We start from the raw sequence: 23,090 nt of genomic DNA on the forward strand, positions 1-23,090 counted from the left end.
AATTAGGGAGAAGAAACCCCCTAAGTTTGAGATTTGACTTTGAAAAGCATGAGGAAAATTACTGGAGATACTCTATTAAATTGTCTTCCTAGATTCATATGTCCTTTGTGACCTGTGATCTTGCTGGTGACCTGCTCCGCGCCTCAGAACATCTAAGGGGCTGATTTTTGGAAGGCCACTTCCATGTGGGCAGAACCTATACCATTCTGCCCACCCTGCTGCTTCTCAGAAGGAAATCTGCAGGGTCCTCATCCTCGCTGGGAAAGGTCTATAGAAGAAGGATGTACGTGCAGCAAGCAACCTTAACACTTGGTTAAGCCCACCTTCTCACATGCCACCTGTTTTTTTTAATTAATCTTTCTCAAGAACTGCATTGGGTGAGTCCATCTGTCAAGGCAGAATAGTCCTCACAACGGAGGTCAACCTGATAAATTCCAAAGAATCAATGCTGAGACACAATGAAGCCAAGAGGGGATCATTCTATACCCCTTCCTGTAAGCAAGCTGTATTCTTGCAGTCTCCAGGAGCTTGCAAGCAGCATAAACATGCAACAGAAGCCCAATCTGTTCCCAAACATACTGATATCCAAGTAAGGACACTCCGTTGCCTTTATCTTCAGGCTTGGGAAAGAAGTTATTTGCCTGAAGAGGTGGAGAGGCAATTAGGTCAGACTAGAAAGACACATTCCATTTAGAACATATCTCCAACTGAGTATTTGGGGGTAAGTTCAAATTCCCTGCCCTCGGGAGAAGCTCCATCTTCATTCCTGTTTGGAGATGCTCTACATCTCCAGGAGAACAGATTCGCTTCAAACCCCAGGCAGGGCAGAGGGAATGCCTGCCGCAAAGTCAGCCCTTCCCTCCCATCCCGTGTTAACCAGAGCACATCTCAACTGGAGTCACAGCCAAATGTGGGACACCCCAGCCACTCTGCCAGCAAGAAGCTGCTAAGAAACCCCGGGGCTTGGGTGAACATGCATCTCTGCAGATCAATTAGGAGAAAATTACACTGGTCAGTATGACCTCTATTGACCAGCAGTTTCTTTGCAAAAAAACAACTAAACTTATAAAACTAACAACCAGCTTGTTTTCTTATTTTCTTATTTCTTTCTCAAGCTAACCTAGGTGGTGATCCACTCATTCCTGCAATAGGTGCAATATAATTTATTTCTTCCTGTTCATGCCCTAAAACACACCTAAAACCCAGCAGACTTTCTTGTCAAGAAGAAACCTCCTCCCAGGACAGGGCAAAGACTTGATTTGCTTGGGATACAGGAATGCTCCTTTGGCAATTTTGCACCAAGGGACAGGAAGCACAGCAGGACATAGGGCAAGGGCGCAATTAGCTTCGCTTGTAAAATGCTCCTCACCATCCTAACACCACTGGTGACCCACGTGGGGGCCTAATAGCTATCACCCTCTGCACGCTCACAGGGAGGAGGAAAATAGTAAAAAAAAGCCATAAAATAAAAATCAATAAGCGAATCCCACTTCTCGCTGCAGCCCCATATGGAGGTAATCAAGTACAAGGGTGGCAGCTGGGGCCAGCAAAAGTCACCTGCAGCTGGGGGGACAGGGTGGGTGTGCGCGGGGGGTCGCGGGGTGCCGGGTGGGTGTTTAATTCTGATTTTCCGTCAGAACAATGCGGGAGCGGAGGCGCAGGCCGGGCCGGGGCTGCCGGGAACAATGGGCGCACCTGGCGCCGCGGCCGCTCGCGCCAGGCGCCCGGGGCAGCTGGTGCGGAGCCCCCGGCGCTCCCCCCGCGCCAGCCCGGGCCTTTCAAACCTGCACAGCTGGCGGCAGCAACAGGTTCGAGCGCTTGCGAGGACACGGCCTTCGCCCTCCTCCTCCCCTGGACTCGATTTTTGGTTGTTTGCGGGATGTTTTGTTTTATTTTTTTGAGGTGCAACCCTGAACAGGGACAGCTGTGTGCTGTCCTGCGGGCGGGCTGTGGCTAGGGCAGCAGGAAATCTGGCTCTTAACTCCAATTAATTTCCAATTAATAAACAAGCGGCAGGAGAGCCACAATAGGCCATGTCTTCAGGATGGTCTCCTGGCCATCCGTGACCTCTCCTCCTTTGGTCTTTCCATGCGCCCCTGACATGACCAAAAGGAATTCCACATGCAGAAAGGTGGACAAGGACATTTAATACACATTACTCTAAAGGCTTGAGTCACCACTACACAAACCCAACAAATGCAATAATTACACTTCAAAATGCTTCAAACGCTCCAAAAATGCTTTGAAGCCTCCAAAACTGCCACTGTGCTTTTATACATGAACAACTGACATCCATGGCATCCTGGAGAAGAACCAAAGTGTCTACAAGTCCACGACCCCTCTCCAGTGCTTCCCAGCTTCTGCTCTTACTCTAAGCAAGGGTGACCAGTGCCCACCAGGAGGCATTCCCTCAACATGCATGGATTTTGACCAAACCCTAAATACTATAGTTTTTATTTAAAAAAAGAAAACAAGGCCATTTCACTCAGGCAATCCCAGCATGTACCTGTAAAAGAGGATATTGCCTACCACAATCTGCTGGGGGTATCTCATCTCAATCTTCTCTTCTCTAGGTTAAACAGGCCTAGCTTGCTTAGTTCTTCTTCATACAACAGATGCTCCAGTCCCTTCATCATCCTTGTGGCTCTAAGCTGGCCCCTCTCTAGCAGCTCCACGTCCCTCTTGTGCTGGGGAGCCCAGAACTGTCCCCAGCACTCCAGGTGCCTCCCCAGAGCTGAGCAGAGGGGCAGGATCCCCTCCCTTGTCCTGCTGGCAACGCTCCTCCTGCTGCAGCCAGGATCCCATTGGCCTTCTTGGCCATGAGAGCACATCGCTGCCTCATGGGTAACCTGTTGTCAATCAGGACTCCCAAATCCCTCTCTGCAGAGCTGCTTTCCAGCAGCTCAACACCTAATCTGTCCTGGTGCTTGGGGTTCTTCATCCCCAGGTGCAGGACCCTGCACTTGTCCTCGTTGGACCTCATGAGGTTCCTCTCTGCCTAACTCTCCAACCTGTCTAGGTCCCTCTGAACAGCAGCACAGCCCTCTGGAGTGTTGGCCACTCTACCCAGCTTGGTGGGTCGAACCATGTCCTTGGCCTCCTGCACACTGCCGCTAACCATGAGCTCTGCAAGCCCAAATCCCCCATGAGCAATACATGGCAGAGCCTGGACTTGCGCTCAATGCCACTACAGAGGCAGCATTAACATGGGAACCCTACCATGCTCAGAGATACCAGTTCTACAGGCTAAATGGAGGAAAACACAAGAAACAAGTTCCCGACCCAGGTGTATTGAGGAAAAGGCTCCCTTAGATTCCAGCTTCTGAGGGAACTTTCCCTGGGTCTACTTTGTATTCTTCTCCAAAGGGCAACTTAGTCTCTTTCCCATTAGCAGTTCCTCTCCCTACTTGGGCCTTTCAGATCCTTTTCATGGCTTACCATGCTTTCCTGTTGTCATTATTTGCTCAAACGACCTTTGTTTCATCTTTTTTTAACTTTATTGCTTACACAAGGATCTTTCAGTTTTGCATTATTTTTTCACTTCTCTAACTAGGGTAGGACCACCTGAGGGTCACGCAAAGCCAGAAGACTCACAGGCATTTGGAGGTCCCCAAAAGAGATATTCTCAATATAACTATAGTGAAAGGCAATTCCTCCAGTGGTCAGTTCTGAAAAAAAGTCTTAGCCAAGATGCACTCTCCCATTTCTTAAAAATAATTATGGTCACAGAGTTTCAAGCCACCCCACAATGCAGCTACCTCCCTCAAGTATTTTGCTCTTCAAATATCCCAGATACTTTCCTTTATTTCTCTCCCCCGCGTAGAGCCCAAGAAGGAAAAGTTTCCTGCAGAACTTGAACATAAAGGTGGCACACTAGCGCTTTTTAAAAAAAAAAAAAAAAAAGAAAGAAAAGAAAAGAAAAAAAACAGAAAAAGAGCCAAATCATGCAGTTCTGATACGGGTAGAGCTGCCTTTTCCTTAATCAGAGCCTTATTCAAATGCAGAGCACAAGGTGGGGCTCCTCAGTGCACCACGAGCCCTGCAGGTCCTCAAGGACAATCATGATTCCTCTCTATTCTCCCCTGGTGCCAGCACACTTCTGAGATGGTGAATTCTCAACACGCTCCCCTGCCTTCTTCCTCTTGAGAGGATACTGGGAGCAGGTAACAAGTGCTGGGTATGAGCACATCACACACACACAAGCCCTATCACCTCCAGAGAGCAGGAAAACCCACAGAGATGGGAATAAAGTGCAGGCACGGGACAAAGCCCAGGAGATGCAGCCCTGAAGAAGCCCTGGCATTCGGCATGCTTAAAACCAGCTGGACAAAGCAGCATGGTGCGTGCCAAGGGAAACCCTCCTGCCTGTACAGGGAGATGCACCAGGTCTCTCCCCTTCGGCTCCATAGGGAGCTGCCCCCAGCCTCATTTGGGGTCTCTGAACTTTGCGAGCCCGCTGGGGCACGGGCTCTGCTGGCAGGTGGCAGCTTGGCCAGCGAAGGGCGAGCGCGGCGAGCGCGGCTGCACCGGAGCAGAGTGCTGCAGGGCGGCGAGGGGGGAGCCGGCGCCTGCCTTGCTGGGCTGCAGACGCGTTTCTGAGCGCCGGACCCTTCCGAAAGGACAAAAAAACACCCACAGGGAGGCAGACGGGGGGAACGCGGGTTGAGAGCTACTTACGCGAGACCACAAGGTGACAAGAGAAAGACACGGAGACCCAGGAGGTGGCAGAAACTGTGCGGTGGGGAGGCGTGAGCCCGGAGCACAGCCCCGAGCTGAGGGGGTCGAACCTTGGCAGCATCGGCCACCGCTCGAGGAGCGCAGGGACAAAAAACAGACTGTCCACTGACACAATGCAGCAAAAACCCGGCAGGGAAAACCCAACGGGCACAGCAGATTGAGGAGATTTGGGAGCCAGTGCAAGAGCTCAGTCCCTGCAGAGCTTTAAAATTAGCATGCACAGTGAGTGTAAGGCTGGGCACAGCAGGAGGAGGAAAAAAAGAAATAATAAAGCACATTTTGCTAAAAGACGCAGAAACCTTCCTGGTTTTGTGCTTCCCGTGAAAACACCGCATCCCCGCCTTCTGCTCAGGGAAGCCACTCAGAGCATCGCATAGCAACCCAAGCGGAGCTGCCAGCTGCAGAGCCCCACGGCAGCTTGCTCCCTGCCCTCCTGGTTGAGGCTCTTGCCAGGGATAAAACCCCCGTGCCGCATCCCGGAACCCCACCCCATGCTCGCCATAAGCTCAGTGCTAGTGTTTCTAAACAGCACTATTCAAAAATCAAATGTGAGGAGCTCTTACCCTACACGGCGAGGCCGCCGCGATGCAGTTGCTCTTGAGCCCACCTCACCACTCCGAGATGTAAATAAAAGCGCCCAGGGCCGGCGAGCTCCGCACGCAGCCCGCGAGCAGCCACCCTTCTCCTTTCATTAGCCGGACATGTGGCAGGTCGCTTGCATCTGCGCTTTCTCACCGCCTGGAGCCGCCTGGCCGCTTCCAGGGAAACACAGATGGATCCCAGATGGGGAGGTCCTGCCAAGCAGCCCCGCGCGCCGCCTCGCCACAAGGGCTGGTGTGCTCGAGGGCCGCGCGCCCGCGCTGTTGCCGCCGGCACCGTGCCAGCTCACGTCACCCGGCGTGCACCTCCCCGCGGTAACTTGTTAAGCGCCCGAGAGGCCTTTTGGGGCCAGAGCCAGCCCAGGATAGCCAGCAGATGAAGGAGCAGATTTCAAAAGGCTTCCCCGACGCGCATCAATCCTTCCCACAAGCTGCGCGTCCAACCCCCCTGTCTCCTTCCCCAGGGCGGCAGCACTACACCATGGACATGTGTTTGCAATTAGGACAGCACGATAACGAGAGCCCAACGGCACGCGGGCACCAAGGGGGGCTGCCAGACCCACAGGAAGGGCCCTTAAATGCGCGAGGTCTCCCTTGCATGAAAGAGGAAGCGTTAGAGGGAGATGTGAACCCTAAGGGTTTTCTGCATGGAGTGAGCAGACTCATGAAAGAAAAGCCGCAGGACACAACGAACTCGAGCATTTCTTTCCCTCTTTTAGTGCACAGACTTTTAGCCTCCGCACCCACAACCCCGCTCTTCAGTTGGAGCAGTCACCAACGTGCAGCCCTGGGCTGGTGCCCCCCAGGCTCTGCTTGGGGCTTCCCCCTGCTGCGGCGGACAGGCCTCCCCCCACGGAAGCACCGCTCAGGGATAATCCGGGGGACGACCCCGAGCCTGGACTCCCCCAGCCCCATATCAGCCCACCCACCAGCAGAGGTGGTATCAATTTAAGGCCCTTCACCCACCACCAAACTGGCAGCCATTTCAAACAGTCCAGTGACAAAGGTGAATAATGACCAAACCAGCAGATGGAAGAGAACCAACACGCAGGGCACTGCTAAGCATTTAGCAGAGACCAACATTCCCTTCCACTCCACAACGCAAGATCATTAAACCAGTCTGAAATTCAAATTCAAAAGCCTCATCCAGGTCTCAGTGTGAGAGGGGAGGATGCTGTTGGAGCTACCAGGTCTCAGGTTCAAAACCACCCGAGAAAGCCTCCGTACCAGGTACGTGTGACAGCCCTGGGGGCTAGAGGCTTTGCTCAGCCAACTCTTCCGATCATTTGAGGGTGAAGTGATGCACAAATGCAGACGCTAAGCGCTGCAATCGGCCCATGGGAAGCAGCGTCTCTGCTTTACCAGCCGGCCGGCCTGCTCCACAAGCATCCATTAAAATAGAGGTTTTTTACAACCCAGACATTAACACTACATATGGACACCACAATGGAAAGAACTACTCCTGCAGCAGCAGCTTGGAAGATTGCTTTCCCTGATGCTACAACTCTTCTCATGGGAACCTTCCATGGAAAGAGCTAGGAAAAAAAAAGTTTCAACACTGAAAGCTATTGATACCTGCTGCTAAGTGTGGTTTCTGAGCAAAGCAAGGAAATCTGAAGAATTTTCCCAGTTTCCAGGGGCATTTTTATACCTATCACAGCTCCTTCCCACAGCAAGCACTGAAAACCCAAACTTGCCAGGATTTCTACCAAATTCCCTCCCCATTTTAGAATGCACCATGGTTGCTTCCTGCCACGCTCTCATCTTGGGAAGCAGCTCTGCCTTTATCCATGGCAAAGGTGCCCTGCAGAGCCTTTGCCATGTTCAGCTGATCACTTCCCACCGCTCACAAAACAAATTCAAAGGCACCGAGGCGGCCAAAGCCATTTATCAGGCTAAATGGAAACTGAAAATTCAAACTGAACAGAATCTGATGGAAACCCATTGGAATCCTCCACCTCCAGGCTCAGGTTTGGCAGCAAAGTCAAGCATTTTACTGCTGTCTTTAGGCCTTACTCAAGAGTCACTGGAGCCAAGAAGGGACTGCTCCCGCCGAAGGGATGTGAGGAGCCGGAGCACTGCCCGGGGCCGGGGCCCTCCCCGCTCCGGGAGCACTCGGCAGAGCTTTGACTTCTGCAAATTCATCACATCCTCTTTTCCATACACCCATTATTTAAATTAGCACATGGCAGATTATGTTACCAAACTTAATTTGTCAAGTAAATCTAATCCCATTGCCTCCTTCAGCGGTGCGCACGAGTTGAGCTGAGCATTTATACCTATTACAATGTTGCTTGGGAAGGGGGGATATTTTAGGAGTTGGACTTCACTGAAATGGCAGAGTTTACACCAAAAACATCTGGGATTGGGCACGGAGGAAGAAAGGATGGAAGCACAGGGTCAGTGAAGTGAACACGAACTGAAGAAGTCATGGCCAAGGACATAAGGGTTGGCAGGATGCTTGAGGAAAGGCTACCTCGCTGCTGCTATGTGACCATATGCATAAAGAAAAAATAAAATAAAAAATAAACAAGAAACTAAACACCTAAGAGCTGATGCCCCTTCCCAAAAAAGAGAGACCCATTCCTAAATACAACACCCTCGCTCTGATTGGAGATCCAAGTCTCTGCAGAGGTCATGGGTGCTTAAAGGAAACACAGAAATATGGAAAAAAAATGAGTAATCCTATTTTGAGAGAGGAAAACCCAGCCTGTAGAGGATTTAGTCTGGTTCAAAAGCGCTGCAGCTTCCTGATGCTTTCCAAACAGCAAGGTCAAAGGGTGCTAGGATCAATAGGGACCTCGCTCAGCTACAGAGTCCTGTCAAAATAGCCCCTCCAACTGACATTGCTGTAACCCTGCTCTTCAGTTACTCTGCATCCCCCTTGGGAAGACCAGGGGACCTGTGTGATTTTGAACGTGAGCTGGACAATGCTCTCTGGTAGATAACTTGGTCACCACCCTGCCACTTCGGAAAATGCATCCTAGGGAAGAAAAAAGGAAAAAAAAAGGGGGGAAACAAAAGGCGGCAGCAGCACACCTTAAAGCCTATCAAAGCAAACCACACCAGCACAACTCGCTGCTTTTGCAGGGTGTCATTCACAAGCCAAAACCATGCAGTAAACTGAGTGTGACGGGTACCAAGCCTCTTCCCCACGGCGTGGGTCATCGAGCCCCTGCTACCTCCCTCCACCACTAACTTCACTCCTTCAGGCGGGCTCTTTTCACAGCCCTCCCCACCAATCGCTGCTTTCACTTCTTTATCCTTTATCCTACCAGCAGCGTTTCTTCCCATCATCACGGGTTTCTCTTCCCGGGCGTCCCTGGGGATCGCTGCATCCGTGAGCCCTTCCCAAGCAGGCTGGGATTTCTCACTGTGCCACTGCCAGACACCCTGCCCTGCCCCTGAGCCGGGACTTCCACATCTCATTGTCCCAGTGTCTCCGTATCAGAGAGGCGCCAAAGGCGATTTATTTCTGCAGCGATTAGTTGTCACCAGCCTGGTAACCCCAATTAGAGAATTGGGACTTCCAAACGAAATCACAGCCTCCCTGCAAGATGCTAAAAAAGATAAAAATAAAAAAAAAATAAAATAAAATGGGGGGAGGAAGGAAAAAATATCATTTAAGGGGTTTAAGTTGGGCTTTCCAAAAGCATCCCAGGTTTTGCCAAAGTCTGGTTGGTTTTGTAGGTTTAGTGCCGAAGAAAGCTTGCTCGCTCTCTTCCCTTACCTCAGCAAACAGCAAAAAAACAAATGCTTTTTAAGGGTGACTTCCCTCTTTTTTCATTGATTTTTTAATTTATTAACATGAATGCAAACATTGTTCTGCACAAAGCTCATCCCTGCCAGCTCCCTCTTCTGCTGTCAACCGGCCCTTTGGACCAGTGGCCTCATAATAAATGGTGAGTTTGGGGGAGGAAAAAAAGAGAGAAAAAAAAGAAAAATAAAATAAAAAGCAGCTCCACCCCCCCACATCCCCAAGGCCTTTGTGCCGGGAACAACATTCCAGGCTCTCCAGGCTCGGTGCTCTTGGCTCCACGAAGTCTGATTTAGCAGCACTGCTGGGAGCTATTAGTTTACGAAAGCCCCAGCACGCCCACCCAAGCACGGGAGCCGGCGAGAGGCTCCTCTTACACCACCACCATGTGCCTCTCATTCCACCCGGGGAGGCTGGAAAGGTTGTGGTTTCACTTAGGGCAGGAAGCCAAGGCAAAGGCAGGACGGGTGGGGAGAGCACGCGAGCGAGCGCAGAGGTCAAGCCGAGCAGGGCTGGATTTCATTCACGCCCTGGTGCTGCCACATGAGAAAAAATTAATGTGAGGTTTATTAAGCAAGCTCAGCATCCCTGCAGCTCATTTGGACTCCTTCCTTTGCTTTCACCCTGCCTCTTATTGCTAATTTCCATCCCTTCCCTTCAGCCTCCAGGGCTCCCACAAGCCTGCCTTCCTCTCGGCATCCTTTCCCCCACCAAAAATGCAGCCTGCAGCAGCCTCCCCCAAAACGAGCAGTGGGAAAATGCCGAGACGGCTCCTGCCCCAGGAGCTGCGGGCACGGCCCTGTCCACGCAGCCTTGCTCCTGCTCTGATTTTCTGCAGAGACTGCCAAAGCCTCAGGCTCTCACCAGCTCCTGCTGCTGATGCTTCCCACCAGATCTCATCCTATGTTACTAATAAAAGCACAATTAAGTGATGTGTCATGGCAGAAGTCTGCTAGGAGATGCCTAGATCTGGGTCTCTGGTTACCCACAACTGTTTAGGGTGGTACAGAATAGGGTTCATTCCCCTAAAAGCAAGAGCAGTTCTGTGGTGGGAGAGATAGGGAGGAAAAAAATGGAAGAAAACTAGGGATGAACCATAATTTTGGGGTCATTAGGCTTTTCAGATGCTTCAACTGGCTCAGGACATGAATGCATCCATATTTGGTGTCTACAGAAAAAGCCTAAATTAAAAAAAAAAATGCAGGAGATCCCCATCACCTTCCTCTGCCCATTGCCACCTTTGGGGAACCAGCAAGGACTTGAAATTTTATTACCTCCATCTTTCAGCAAAAGCAAAGGCCATCTGCAGATTTATGGTCCACATCAACAGGAAATTCATGTTTACAAGTTTCCAGGAATTAAAAAAAAAAAAAAAAAGGCCAGCATTCCTGTGTAACGTGACCGCTTGGGGGGAAGCTGCTTCCCATGGGGGAGTTCTCAGCTCAGCACATGGAACAGCAGCCACTTTCTGCTGTATGAAACACCCAGACAAAAAGGTAATGCTATTTAATGAAGAAAGCAAGGGCCAGACAGAAAGGAATCATTCATTTGGTGCAAGACACACACAGCAAGATGGTACATGTGGAAAATCAAGTTTTTAGTAGCGGGAAAGAGTGGTAGAAGGAAACGGAAGGGTTTCAGGAGCATGAAAACCTGTTTGCAGGCACTAACATGAATTCTGAAGCCGCACCCCACAACATCCATCTCAGAGAACTTGAGTGCCGAGACACCAACTGCAGGCACAGCCAAGGAAGAAGAAGGCTGCCTCCTCCTCCTCGCTGCCATCAGATATCGGAGAGGTTGTGGCTATCGTGAAGGTGCATCTGGACTTGCCTCACCTGCACGGCATAGTGCAGGAGCACTGCTGGCCACCTTGAAGCCTCCGTAACACCCCGAGCTTTAGACCTCCCCATTCCAGACAGATATTTAAAATAATAATAATAATAAAAAAACTAACGCTGTCATCGAGATTACATGAGACAAGGACACATCAGCTCAGCCAAAGATTAAACAGCCTGAGTTTTGCCAGGATGCCAAGGAACCACGCTTGTATCAGTAAGTATTTATTTAGACCACATTGTGCAGTTTAGTAAATACAATTAAAGAGCACCAAGGGTGGCTTGTGATTTCTTGGGCACACACCAACCCTAGGGAAAGTTTTTGCCTTGATGAATGGACATTATCCAACAGAAAAATGCTTCAAGCAGACAACACATACAACGTGCCCATGGGCACGGGCAGCGCTGGCTCCCCTGTGACACTAGCACATCTCTGGCTCCTTTAGTATTTCACCAAAGGGCAATGGGTGACCAACTCGGTTTCGGATCTTCTCCTAGTAAGCTTGCTACAGGACTCGGGGAGATCAGACTTCAGCACAGCACACGGCAAGGGAAGTGCCGTGGTTGCACAAAGTGCCCCGGCTCCAAGCACGACCTGCCTCTGCTTGCCCCTACCAACAAAGCAGCACACGGGAAAATTCCTTAAGACTGCTCAAAGGGAAGCATGACCAGAACAGCGCACCCAAGCAGTCAAGATCCTGCCCTCACCAGCCCTACGTGTTCAGACAACAGGGCCAAAAAGCTGGAAGTTGAGAGTCTGCAGGTTCAAGTCAGCTAGCATTCACATAGAAAAGACAAGAAAAGGCCCCAAACCCCAACCTCAACTTCATAAATTTGAGATTTCATGAAAATTAAGCTTTTTCCAGCTCTATACCACACAAAAATAAAAATAACATATCAATGAAAAGATTAAGAAAGAACACTATGAATTAAACAAAGAATAATAATAAAAACCCAGAGTGCAAGGTGACTTTGGAAATGAGATGTTCCTCAGCAAGTCTTCTACAAAGCCAGGTTGGGGTGAGGGCCTACACAGCTGAAAGGTAGCACGCTTGAAAGATGCAGTTTGATTTGGCAATGCTGCTACTTAGAAAGAAAACAGCTGAGCTCTAGCAGACATTTACTTCCTCTATGCTTCATTCCATTTATCCAATCTAGAGCCAATACTACTGCTCAGGTGAAGCTGTGTTTATTGCAGGCAGTTTTGCTTTGGGGTCCTTCCCACCCACATGAAACAGCACCTTCTGTGTCTTCTCTTAACTTCCCCCAGCTGTGTTTTTGACATCGATCCCGAATGTCTCCACCTGCTTCTCCAGCTGGAGCAGCTGTAGTTAAAGGCAAACACCTGGCCTGTCCCAGGCTTGCCTCGGGTGCTAGGAGAGGGTTAGAGTTACAGCAGCTCCTGGCCTGCTTAAGGCCCTGTTGATGTGCTGATTCGAAATACCGCCTTTGCATTTAACAACATGGCTGTTTTAAGTCCAGATCACCAAAACCCCTTAATGAAATGGATGGGAAGGAACGAGCGGCAGCTCCGTCCCGGGCTTGGCCTGGCCCTGGTGGCGCAGCTGGTACCAGGCCATGCCCCGGAGCTCGTGCAGAGAGGGGCTGCGCGAGGGCGCCTGCCTTGGCTGGCAGACGGGAGCGTTTGGCCACACACTTGGCTGTGCTGCTCCAGCAGCTCCACACTGCCCCTTGCAGCAGACGCTGCGGCCCCTTGTGGGTCTCTGCTTGGGGAGGGCAGCTCGTCTCCCTGCGCTGTTCAAGGGCAGCAACGGCTTCCCATGGACTTCCAAGCAGACAGGGACATGGGGCTTTTCATCCATGGCTTCAATGGAGAGGGGCCTCCTTGGAGCGGAGGCCCTGGAGGCCGCAGCGCTTGCACAAGAGGCCGGCGCGGCGGCTGTCAGGAGCGCGCGGGGCTGGGGCTGAGGAGTGCAGGGGAAGAGGGGCTACGTGTCCTGCTGCCCGCGCTGCGCTGGACTCTCTGACCTATACCTGTGTAGCCCAGAGCACCAAGCGCTTTCGATTTTACCCACTTGCAGATCTAGAGAAAGAAGTTAACAAGTACAAATCTCTGGGGAATGCTACCGCAAGTGAAGCAAGAAAAGCTCTAAAATGATTTTTCCAGGCATTTGTTTATCAGCCATTTCAGCTTATGCCTCTCTCTAAGTTAATACTGCAGCCTGAGTGAGCTTCTAGTCAAAGAGTTTAAGAACAGCTTTATCACAGCCTTCTTGTTGCAGCTGATCAACAATGCAGTGTATCTATCTGACTAACAGAGCTGCTTCGGCATTTCTTTCCACCCTTCCTGTAAGACCTCATAAAAAAACTGAGGATATTTATATTAGGAATGCAAGACTATGCAAGTGAGCAGTAGGGAAAGTGCGCTCACAGAAACCACACAAAACCACGCACCACTATTGAGAAATCTTCTCTGCCCAGCCAAAACACAAGGAAAGATGCTCCAAACATCTGCACACCATGGCAGCTGCAAAAGAAGCTATCTTATGTTTAGCAGTAATTTTTAGATGAATCGAACTTAAATCTGAGTCACAGTCTTATGGAAAAGAACCCATGCATTTCTGGAAGAAAGGAGATAATTCGAGGGTGGAAATGAGATCTTGCAAAGACAAATCTGACAGATTTAGGGAATTAGTTCAAGAAAGCCTGTGGGGTCATCTTGTGTTAACTACACAAGATTGTTATGAAAATTAAAAGGTTTTCCTGACTGCTTGTTGCAGAATGTGGAAAAGCTCCAAATTCCCCCCTAAGGTTTATATCAACAACGGAGGCTGTTAAGTGCCAGGAGCATTGGAGACAGGACGTCTGAATGATAAGCTGTGCTCAAGGTGCCAGCTGCAGACAACAACTAAAAGCCTCCCACATGTTCAAGAATCAAATACAAACGAACTAACATTTGTTGAAGCTCTTCTCGGGTCGCATTTCCAAAAGTCTGCACTGCTGTGCTTCTGGGATACTAAATAATCCCCCTTACCTTGACCATTTTAGAATAGAGCTCTGTGATCGGGAGAAGTTTACTACAAAAATGGCACATCGCTGTTTTCTCAAGCCATGCAGAATGGCTAATCCCTGAGGGATAATCCTGTTTTCATGATGAAACAATACAACTTTTGATAAAGCATAAAAAATTATGAAAGCCCTGCTAAAGCATTCCTTTCTGGGGCTAGACAAAGGACCTCTAAAATGAATTTTGCATATGCTTATCTCAAGCTGCATAGCACAATCCAAGGCAAGGAGGGCAGACTTCTCTTTCTTGCATGCAAGACCCCGTAAAATCGGCAATAGCATTGAAAGCAAACTTTCCAGGCCCACTGACACCACTAAACCATCCTTCATCAAAACACTTCATCCCTTACCTCCAGGAATTCACTCTGGGCAGTCAGAGGACACCACAAGCTCCAAAGACTCTTTAATTCCTGGCATATCTCCTGTGTGCCAAAAAAGAGACCAGCTGTGACAGAGAAAACCTGCCTGCCCACACATCCCACCAAAAAGGGCCACAAACATCAACTGATCTCACCCAGGCCAACACACAGCTCTGACACAGCAGTGACCATGTCAAATCCAACCTGAGCTGCAGGTGATCTAATGACCTACAAGTGAGGCTCTTATTCTGTTACTCATTAGCCTCCACAAAATTTGAAATCGGTGCCAGGTGTCATATTAAAAAAAACAAAACAAAAAAAGCAAAAAAAAATCCGCAAAAAACACCAGATTTGAAAACAATTTCTCTCTACAGCTTAGGTGTAGAAATTCACTTTGTATTCAATGTACAGAAATCTTCCGACATTTGTTTTAAGACCTTGTGAGATCTTGTTCTAACAGCAGAGAAGCACCCAATGAAGTGACATTTCAACACACTCTTTTGCCCTCGCTTACAAAAACACAGAGGCTGAGAAAAAAACAGCAAAGCTCTGCTGTGGCAGTACTGGTTGTGTTGACAGATAAATCCTGTGCTGTATCAGTGACTGGAATTACCAAAGAGCTGCCAGCAGCTTAATGAGATGGAAACTCTTGCTCCAGTGCCAGAATATGTTTGTTGGGGCATAAACTATTTGGATGCCCTGAATATTTTGGTTCAATGTTATAAAACAGGTGCCTTGCCATTCACAGCTCTCTGTCGAGAGTGGCCGTTTGGAAAGCAGTGCTGGTGCCTGATTTATCTCCTTGGCCTGTTAGGAGCAGGGAGGCAGATGTGTGCGTCTTCCTCTTCCTTGCAGCTTGCTGGTGATCCCTGCTAACGTTCGGACTCACCCCATGTAGGAGAAGCAGAGTCAGCAGAAAGCCAGCCACTCAGTTTTCCATCCCCACTGCAAAGGGAGTAGGATGAACCACAGATGTATCCCTCAGCCAACATCATCATAAGTGTAGCTCCTTTGAAGGTTTTTAGTTGTTTGTTTTTTAGCTAAAAAAAGCTAGGAATCTGCATACATCAGCTTGTGTACATACTCAACCATGTCAAAAGCTTTGAAAAACCCTCCAGCTTATGTCCAGGTTCAAACAAGAGGTGGGCATTTAGGCTGAGATAGGTGATCTCTGTGTAGGCTGGAAAGTTTTTCACTGCCCGCTGATCTGTGCAGATCTATGAGATTTCAGAGCACATCTGAAAGAACCTTCCTGCAGATGACAGCGATCCTCAGCACAACATAATGTCTGACTTCGATCACTACTCACCAAGAGACGGTGATCCACTAGCATCTGTAAGGCAAAACAAGAAGCAAAATAGCAGGACAGCAAAAAGCTAGAATTTCTGTCTGGAGTTGGCTGCTTTGAATCTCCACATAAACACAGGCTGTGCTCTCAATAACACCATGCTCAAATCGCAAAAGGAAAATGGGTGTAAAGCTGCTCTCCAACCTGGACTTAATGTCACAGAAGACGGATCAGCTCTGTGCAAAAAAATCCCAACTGCACATTTCTGTTTCGTCCTGCAATTGAGTGCAGTGTTACTCTTCACTTCCTGCCAAAAGGGGTAGAAATGTTGTGTACTTTCAAGGAATGATAGTAGTCTCCCCCAGAAATGGCTGCATTTCAAAGGAGTCAGACGGTGGAGAAGAGGCTCCTTCAGAGAAGTTCAACCTGCTTTCAGACCTCAGGTTGAAAAAGATGCTTTTTAAAAGAAATTTTAAACATTTTTTTTTAAATTAAACAAAATTTTAAATCTTTAAAACAAATTAAAGATGCTCTTTAAAACAGTGGGTCCCAGGGGTCAGTGTTGGGGCCAGTCCTCTTTAATATCTTTATCAATGATCTGGATGAGGGGATTGAGTACTCCCTCAGCAAATTTGCAGGTGACGCCAAGCTGGGAGGAAGAGTTGATCTGCTTAGGGTAGGAAGGCTCTACAGAGGGATCTGGATGGACTGGATCAATGGGCTGAGACTGACCAGATGAGGTTCACAAAGCCAAGTGCCAGGTCCTGCACTTCGGTCACAACAAACCCATGCAGCACTGCAGGCTTGGGGCAGAGTGGCTGGAGAGCTGTGTGACAGAAAAGGATCTGGGGCTGTTGGTTGACAGCTGGCTGAACATGAGCCAGCAGTGTGCCCAGGTGGCCAAGAAGGCCAGCGGCCTCCTGGCTTGTATCAGGTACAGTGTAGCCAGCAGGACTAGGGAAATGATCATCCCCCTGTACTCAGTGCTGGTGAGGCTGCACCTCCAATGTTGTGTTGAGTTTTGGGCCCCTCACTATGAGAACGGCATTGAGGTGCTGGAGCGTGTCCAAAGAATGACAACGAAGCTGGCGAAGGGGCTGGAGCACAGACCTTACGAGGAGCAGCTGAGGGAGCTGGGGTTATTCAGTCTGGAGAAGAGGAGACTAAGGGGAAACCTTATCTCTCTCTACAACTACCAGAAAGGAGGTTGTAGTGAGGTGGGGGTCGATCTTTTCTCCAGAATAACTACAGACAGAACAACAGGAAATGGCCTCAGATTGTGTCAGGGGAGGTTCAGGTTAGACATTGAGAAGTTCTGCATGGAAAGAGCAGTCAAGTATTGGAACAGGCTGCCCAAGAAGTGGTGGAGTCACCATCTCCGACAGCGCTCAAGAAACATGTAGATGAGGCACTTAGGGACATAGTTTATTAGGCATGGTATTGAAGGGCTTACAGTTGGACTCAATGATCTTGAAGGCCCTTTCCAAACATAATGATTCTATGATTCTATAAATCATCCTTGTTTGTGTAATACCTGTCTCTGTAAAGCACTCACCGCTAGCAGCTAAACCTGGCAAATTCAGGGCAGCCCATCCTGAGCATGTCAGGCTGTTCCTGTTCCCATTATCAAGCCAACAGGCACAATTACCCAAATCAAACTATTACTATATTTGGCCACGGATCATAAATAGAACTTAATGGATTTTATTACATCCCAGGAAGCAAGAGCTGCAGAAGGCAAAAGTATTGCTAAGGGCACACTGCTGCTACCTATCAATTTCTGCTGAATGCTCAGCACTTAAGAACTAGCTGAAGAAACCCACTGCTCCTGCAGTATAACTATTTTGAATTCCCCTTTGAGCTCTTCCATTTTAGCCAACATGCACGGCGCAGTTTAGCAGCTGAAAATTAAAGGGTCACAATATTGAGCCTTCAGGTATCAAGTTCACAATGGAAATAACAGCTGACTCAGAAAGGGCACCACTGAGCACTGCAGCAATAATTCTGCTGCCTCTGAGCTGGAAGCAACTCCCAAACATGAAGTTTGTTATTTAACTCAGTGAGAAATATTGCAGTCATGGATTTATTCCTTCTGCAACTTTTCTCAACCCATTTTCCAAAGAGCAACGCTAGGAGTCAGAGGCTTTAACACTGGCTGCAGTGTCCTCTGATCCAAACAGCTCCGGTTCAAGCGATGGTGAACATGAGGACAATAGCTTGAATGAGGGCTGTGCTTACAGCCCCTGCGAGATCTGCTGCTGCAGCATAACTTCCCTAAAACTTCACAAGAAGAGCCAAACATGACTAGGTGCTTCTGAGGACCCAGAAACCAGGATGCAGCAACAAATCCAACCTGCAGAACAGCCCTGGGCCCAAGGGACCTCGGGGAGAGCAGCTGCTGTCCCGCGCACCGGCCTCCCGTGTGCCCGGCACGGCGCAGTGAGCAGCACAGGAACGGGCGCAGGGTTTAGAGATCCTCTGCTAAAAGCAAATTTGCTTCTTGATACATAGCAAAACTCTCACACCATAAATCAACTCTTTGGACACCACTGAACTGCTGCTGGGGCCAAAGCAATCAGGATTTAACGTGATCCCAGTTCCCCATTTCTGAGACCGGGGTCAGGGAGCAAGCCCAGCGCCCAGCATCGGTTTTCCGTACTGGGGAAATTCAGTCATTTAAAAAATATTTACCATGTTTGGTCTATAATTAGAGAAATGTGATGCCCAATAAGAGGAGTTGTTGTTTCAAAGCTGGTGATGTCAGAGATGCCAACGGCATCACAAGATGTACCCAAGCATGGACATGCTGCAGGGAGGCCAACGTGCAGGAGAGGCATCTCCATCTGCCCTCCAAGTTCAGGGCTTCGGAGTCACAGCTCATTTAGGGGATCCTTGCTCCCTCTTGAACTTAGGAGGGGGAGGAGGATGGAGGACTCCTGAAGGCAGAGGAGGTGGCATTTTAATGCAGAAGAGTCTGGATGGGAGTGGGAGGAACTATGGGGCCATTGAACTCCTTTGTGTTTTAAGGTCCAGACTGCAGTATCTGCCTGACACAGGCGATTATCTGCCATTAGATAAAACAAACAAACCACCCTTATCTGTTCTTAGATATGGCACCCTTTAAAGAAGCGCTAAATGAGTTAACTGAGTCTAGCTGTAGCCGCCTGGTCCAGCTCAGCCTGGCAGACGCCAACCCAGGGTTCCCAGATAGTCCCTGATTAGACCTACCAGCCCCCAAGCAGAGCAGCCAGCCTGACCAGCCTCCCTCTTCTCTTTCCTTTAGGATTTTACACCTTCCCATTTTCTTTCATCTTCTTGAATCCTCAAGTTACGAACAGATCTCTGCCTGTATGCCCAACCTCTGTTACCCCTCTCCAGGCCTTCTGCACTGGAGAAAGTCCCTGCCTGGGTAGTCTGATCCCTTAAATTATACAAGATTGCAAAGCACAGCTTGGAGGAAAACATATGGGTGCATTTTGACAGTCCAATCATCAGATAAGTTATTGCCAGTTGAAGTTACTGTTTCTTGCTGTTTAGAAGAACATGAAACAGAGTAAAGGAAGTCTTAGTTGAAAGTAAGCTCAGGATTGATATCTTGAAGTCCACACAGACAGCTAAAGAGGCATCAATTGACATTTTAAGAGCATGGGCTACAAGAGGGATGAGTGGGAAGGCAATAGGGCCACCAGAAAAGTCTTCCGCCCTCATAGATAAAAAGACCCATAGATAAAAAGCAGGGACAAGTGCCTCCAGCAAGAGAGTTTAGTTTACTTGGAAGAGTCCCAAGGAAATCAGTTGTTGGGGCTCAGACACTGGCTCTGTGACTTCTTATGTCAAAGCAGCAGAGACAGGTTGGCTTCTCACTTGTCCTAGTTTTACAGCTGCCTCTCTGAAGTCAAAGCATTTACCTAAGATCCGTGCCAGGAAAACGAAAACGGGAGCCCTCTTCCTTATGGTACTTCAGCGCTTTATTGTAAAACCTGGAGGCTTGTGTAGCCTTGGCAGCTTGGCCTGACAGAAACTGTGCCCAGCTCATGCTCTCCGATGCAGGCCTCCTCCTGAGTGAGTTGAACCTAGTTCTACCTGAAATGCACGCTGATCTCACACTCAGAGACGCTGCGAGTCAAGCAACACTTTTTCTTTGCTCTGATGCCTTTATAAAGTCAGTTTATCGCATCCTCCCTAGTGCTGGCTCAAGGGAAGAGTAACATCTTAAGACAGCCAATTTACAGCACATAAAAATCAAGTCCCTCAAAGACCAACTGGAATTTCTGCACACTGGAAATATCTATGCAAGAAAGGCATGTTCGTAAGGGAGTTATAGGATGTGCCTGGTACTAATATGGAACATCCCCAGGTTTCAAAGAAATCCCACATGTCCCACATTTTTTTTAATGCTTATAAAAGTTAAGAGTCTGTGCCTGATTATTTTCTTTCTAGACATCAAAGACAAAATCCAGCAGTGTTCCTGGACAGACAAGAACATGGGTGAAGCTTCATGCCAGTATTCATCGTGATAACAGTAACTGGCACTAACACAATATTGCTACCTGCTCTCTAGCTACCCATAAAGCTGCCAGGGGCTGTAACACATATTCATGTGCTTATCCTTACAGAACAGCTGTACAGTTCATCAGCATTATCATTAGCACTTTACCAAAGGAAAGCTGTTCCACAGGCACATTAAAACTGTGTTAAAAACGATGTTGGAGCTGCAGCTGAGTCATCTGAACCAACCCCTCCGCCCCGAGTCAGATGCTGGTCACCCTCCTGCCAGAGGCTGTGGCCCTGCCAGACCTGCTGGCATAAGGCATCCTGTCATTGCTTCCGTACCCCGTTCTGCCAGAGGGATGCAGATTAAAAGCCCTACTGTCCACCTGTTTTATCCTGCAAAACCAAACAGCTGTATTTGCATTTGCACAGGTCTCTGCCACAATCCAGAAAAATACTCAACCACTTTGCCCGAGGATCCAGAAAAGTGCCACAGCAGACACAGGGACTGGCTTCACCTCTCCCCTCTGAAGCTACAGCTCTGAATACAAGATCTCCTTTCTCATTAACTTTATTTGGTTTTAAACAGCATTTTAAAGGACTGTCCTTCCTCCCAGGGCTCAGGGAACCTTACTCGTCTCTCCATATAAAGCTGATCCGCACCACAGACACAAAAAACAGGTGGCAACTGCCTCACCTAACTCATAGGTGCCCAAGTCTGAGCCAGTTCCCCTGGACTCCTCTTGCAGTCAGTGGAAAAAAAAAAAACGGATACCTCCAGAGTGCAATTTATCTCCTAACAGAAGTGTCCAAGAAAGGCAAGATGAATTACCTTCCTTCTCTGCTGTGACTGGGAGCTCGGAGAAAGGAGTTCAGACCCAAAGGTCTAGCTTTCGGCCACCCACAGTAAAGCAGATACCGCACCCAAGTTCCTCCCACGAGCTCTTTGTTCTGGACAGATCCAAAACGAAGAGCCCTCCCTTGCAATCAGCTTAGGAGCTCCAGAAGCAGCTATCAGGTCTCCGGATCCCCGTTTTTGTGTTACCACGGCTTCCTCGTTGCAGTCTCCTCTTGCTGCAGCAGCCAGGTTTACCACTGAGTGTTTTAAGTCTGCGTACTTTGGCATACCAATAGCCAAGAGCTGCTCTGAAGGCGTCACAGCCTTGCTCTCACCACCTCGCTGCATCTCACACCAAGCAGCATAACAAGGAATTCATCTACCTGCTGCAAATTCCATCACTTGGCAATTGCTTCTTATGACTTTCAGGGTGGTTTCCACATTAACACCTATCATCTACCTTAACACCTAAGCATCTGCCTTAACATTGTGTCCCTCTGAGCAACGGCACTTTGGTTTAAAATTTCTCCAGAGCCTCTGAACTTTAGAATATGCTTTTAGGGTTGTCCTGCTCCCCTGAACTAAAGGCACTTGGAGGATATGACCTAGTGGGAACAAACCATGCACCCTGTCAGATGGATGCTCGAGGACATCACACAGCACCCCCTCGCTGTGGTGCCACCTTGTCACTCAGCCCACCACATCCCCAAAGCCATTCTCAGCACCCCAGGTTCTCTACAGACACGCGGCACGCAGGACTGGATGAGAGGAGCGCCCGGGAGGTCCGTGCAGTTACAGCCATGTGCTAAGCAACTCCTCAGCTCCTTGGCAGCAGCGCGCTTCCCCGCACGCCTGCCAACCACGCTCCTCCACAAAGAGCGCGGCTCGTCTAGAAACAAACCTCGCGGAGCTCCCGTGAATCACCTCCCCGGTGCCAATGCACTGCGGGAGGGTATGTGGCGACAGGCAGCTTGCTAACCTCGTGTCCCAGCTAGGAGACACAGGCACAGGCAGCCGTGCTGCTGCCCACGGTGCCTTCAGAGGCATCCTAACACCAGGTCTTCATCCCCGGCGTGAAAGGGAGCCTGAGGCCACACAGCTCCCTGCACATGCCGAGCACCAGGAAACGATCCCAGCAGCACTGCCACCAACTCTGGAGCCTGCACGGGCCGCTCCGGGCCCTGTGACCGCTCAACCCTCCTCCTCGCCGCACCAGGAAACTCGGGCCAGCTTCAAAATAATAATAAATCAAATCAAGAGAGCAGGTTCCCCTCCCAACTCCTCACCCCAGGCTATTTTTAAGCGGGATCGGTTCCCGCCGCGACTGCCCGGCACCAGGGCCCAGGCGGCCGCGCCGCGTGGCGCACCGGGGACGTTGTGGGAGGCGGGGGGCAAGATCTTCAAGCCGCATCCCCCGGGCCCCGACAACATAAATCCGAATATATATGTATATATATAAATATATATGTGCGTGTGCGCGTGCCCCGCGGCCGCCCGCCGCCCCCGGCCGCCCCCCGCCCCGCTCCTCGCGCAGCCCCGGCGCCGCCGCGCTCCGCCCGCCGCTCGCTGCCCCGGCCGCGGCTCTCACGCTGGCAGCTCCCGGGGATCCCCACCATGACCAGCTCCGCGGCGCTCCGCGGCCGCGGGACGCGACACCGCGGCCGGCCCGCCCCGCCGTGACGCGCCGGGGGCGCGGCCTGGCCTCGGCGAGGCGCGGGTCGCCGCCCGCCCTGCCCGGCGCCCGGCCTGGCCGCCCTCCGCGCCCGCCTCGGTCCCGCCGTCCCAGCGGGGGCCTCCGGCGGCTCCCGCTGCTGTGCTGCCCCCAGCGGGCCGGGCGCGCCGGGAGAGGCCGCGAGCCTGGGGCTGCGGAGCCATCGCGCCCTCTCCCCGCAGCTTCAGACCTGGCCGAGCGGCCCGGAGAAGCTTTACACATAATTATCCTCCCCCAGTATTAACACCAAAGTAGGAGATGCTGCATCTCACCCTGAACAACGCATTCAAGTACAAATTAGGAAAGATTTAATGCTAGTGCGGCTGGAGCTTTGCTGAGGGATTCATCTTGCATTTTGTTCCCGGGTTCTTTAAAAATGATCTCGCTTCAACTTTTCCAAGCAGCCCTGTTGTTGTGGTTGCCCAGAGAAACCTTGGGGCTCCAG

At 50.0% G+C, this 23,090-nt stretch overlaps 1 protein-coding gene across 1 annotated transcript in view; it reads right to left on the reverse strand.

The window, feature by feature from the left end:
* The window catches only part of LOC104571060 (CBFA2/RUNX1 partner transcriptional co-repressor 2), a 49,328-nt gene extending 26,754 nt beyond the window's left edge, over positions 1-22,574 (reverse strand). Inside the window, exon 1 of the mRNA XM_088529179.1 lies at positions 22,523-22,574. Within this exon, the coding sequence (XP_088385305.1) occupies positions 22,523-22,550 (28 nt within the window). The 5' untranslated portion in view covers positions 22,551-22,574. The remainder of the gene's footprint in view (positions 1-22,522) is intronic.
* Between the last annotated feature and the right edge of the window lie 516 nt (positions 22,575-23,090).

The sequence above is a fragment of the Tinamus guttatus genome, unplaced genomic scaffold (genome assembly GCF_059628265.1).
Source record: "Tinamus guttatus ecotype Peru unplaced genomic scaffold, ASM5962826v1 Tinamus_guttatus_pri_ptg000326l, whole genome shotgun sequence".
NCBI classification, from domain to species: domain Eukaryota; kingdom Metazoa; phylum Chordata; class Aves; order Tinamiformes; family Tinamidae; genus Tinamus; species Tinamus guttatus.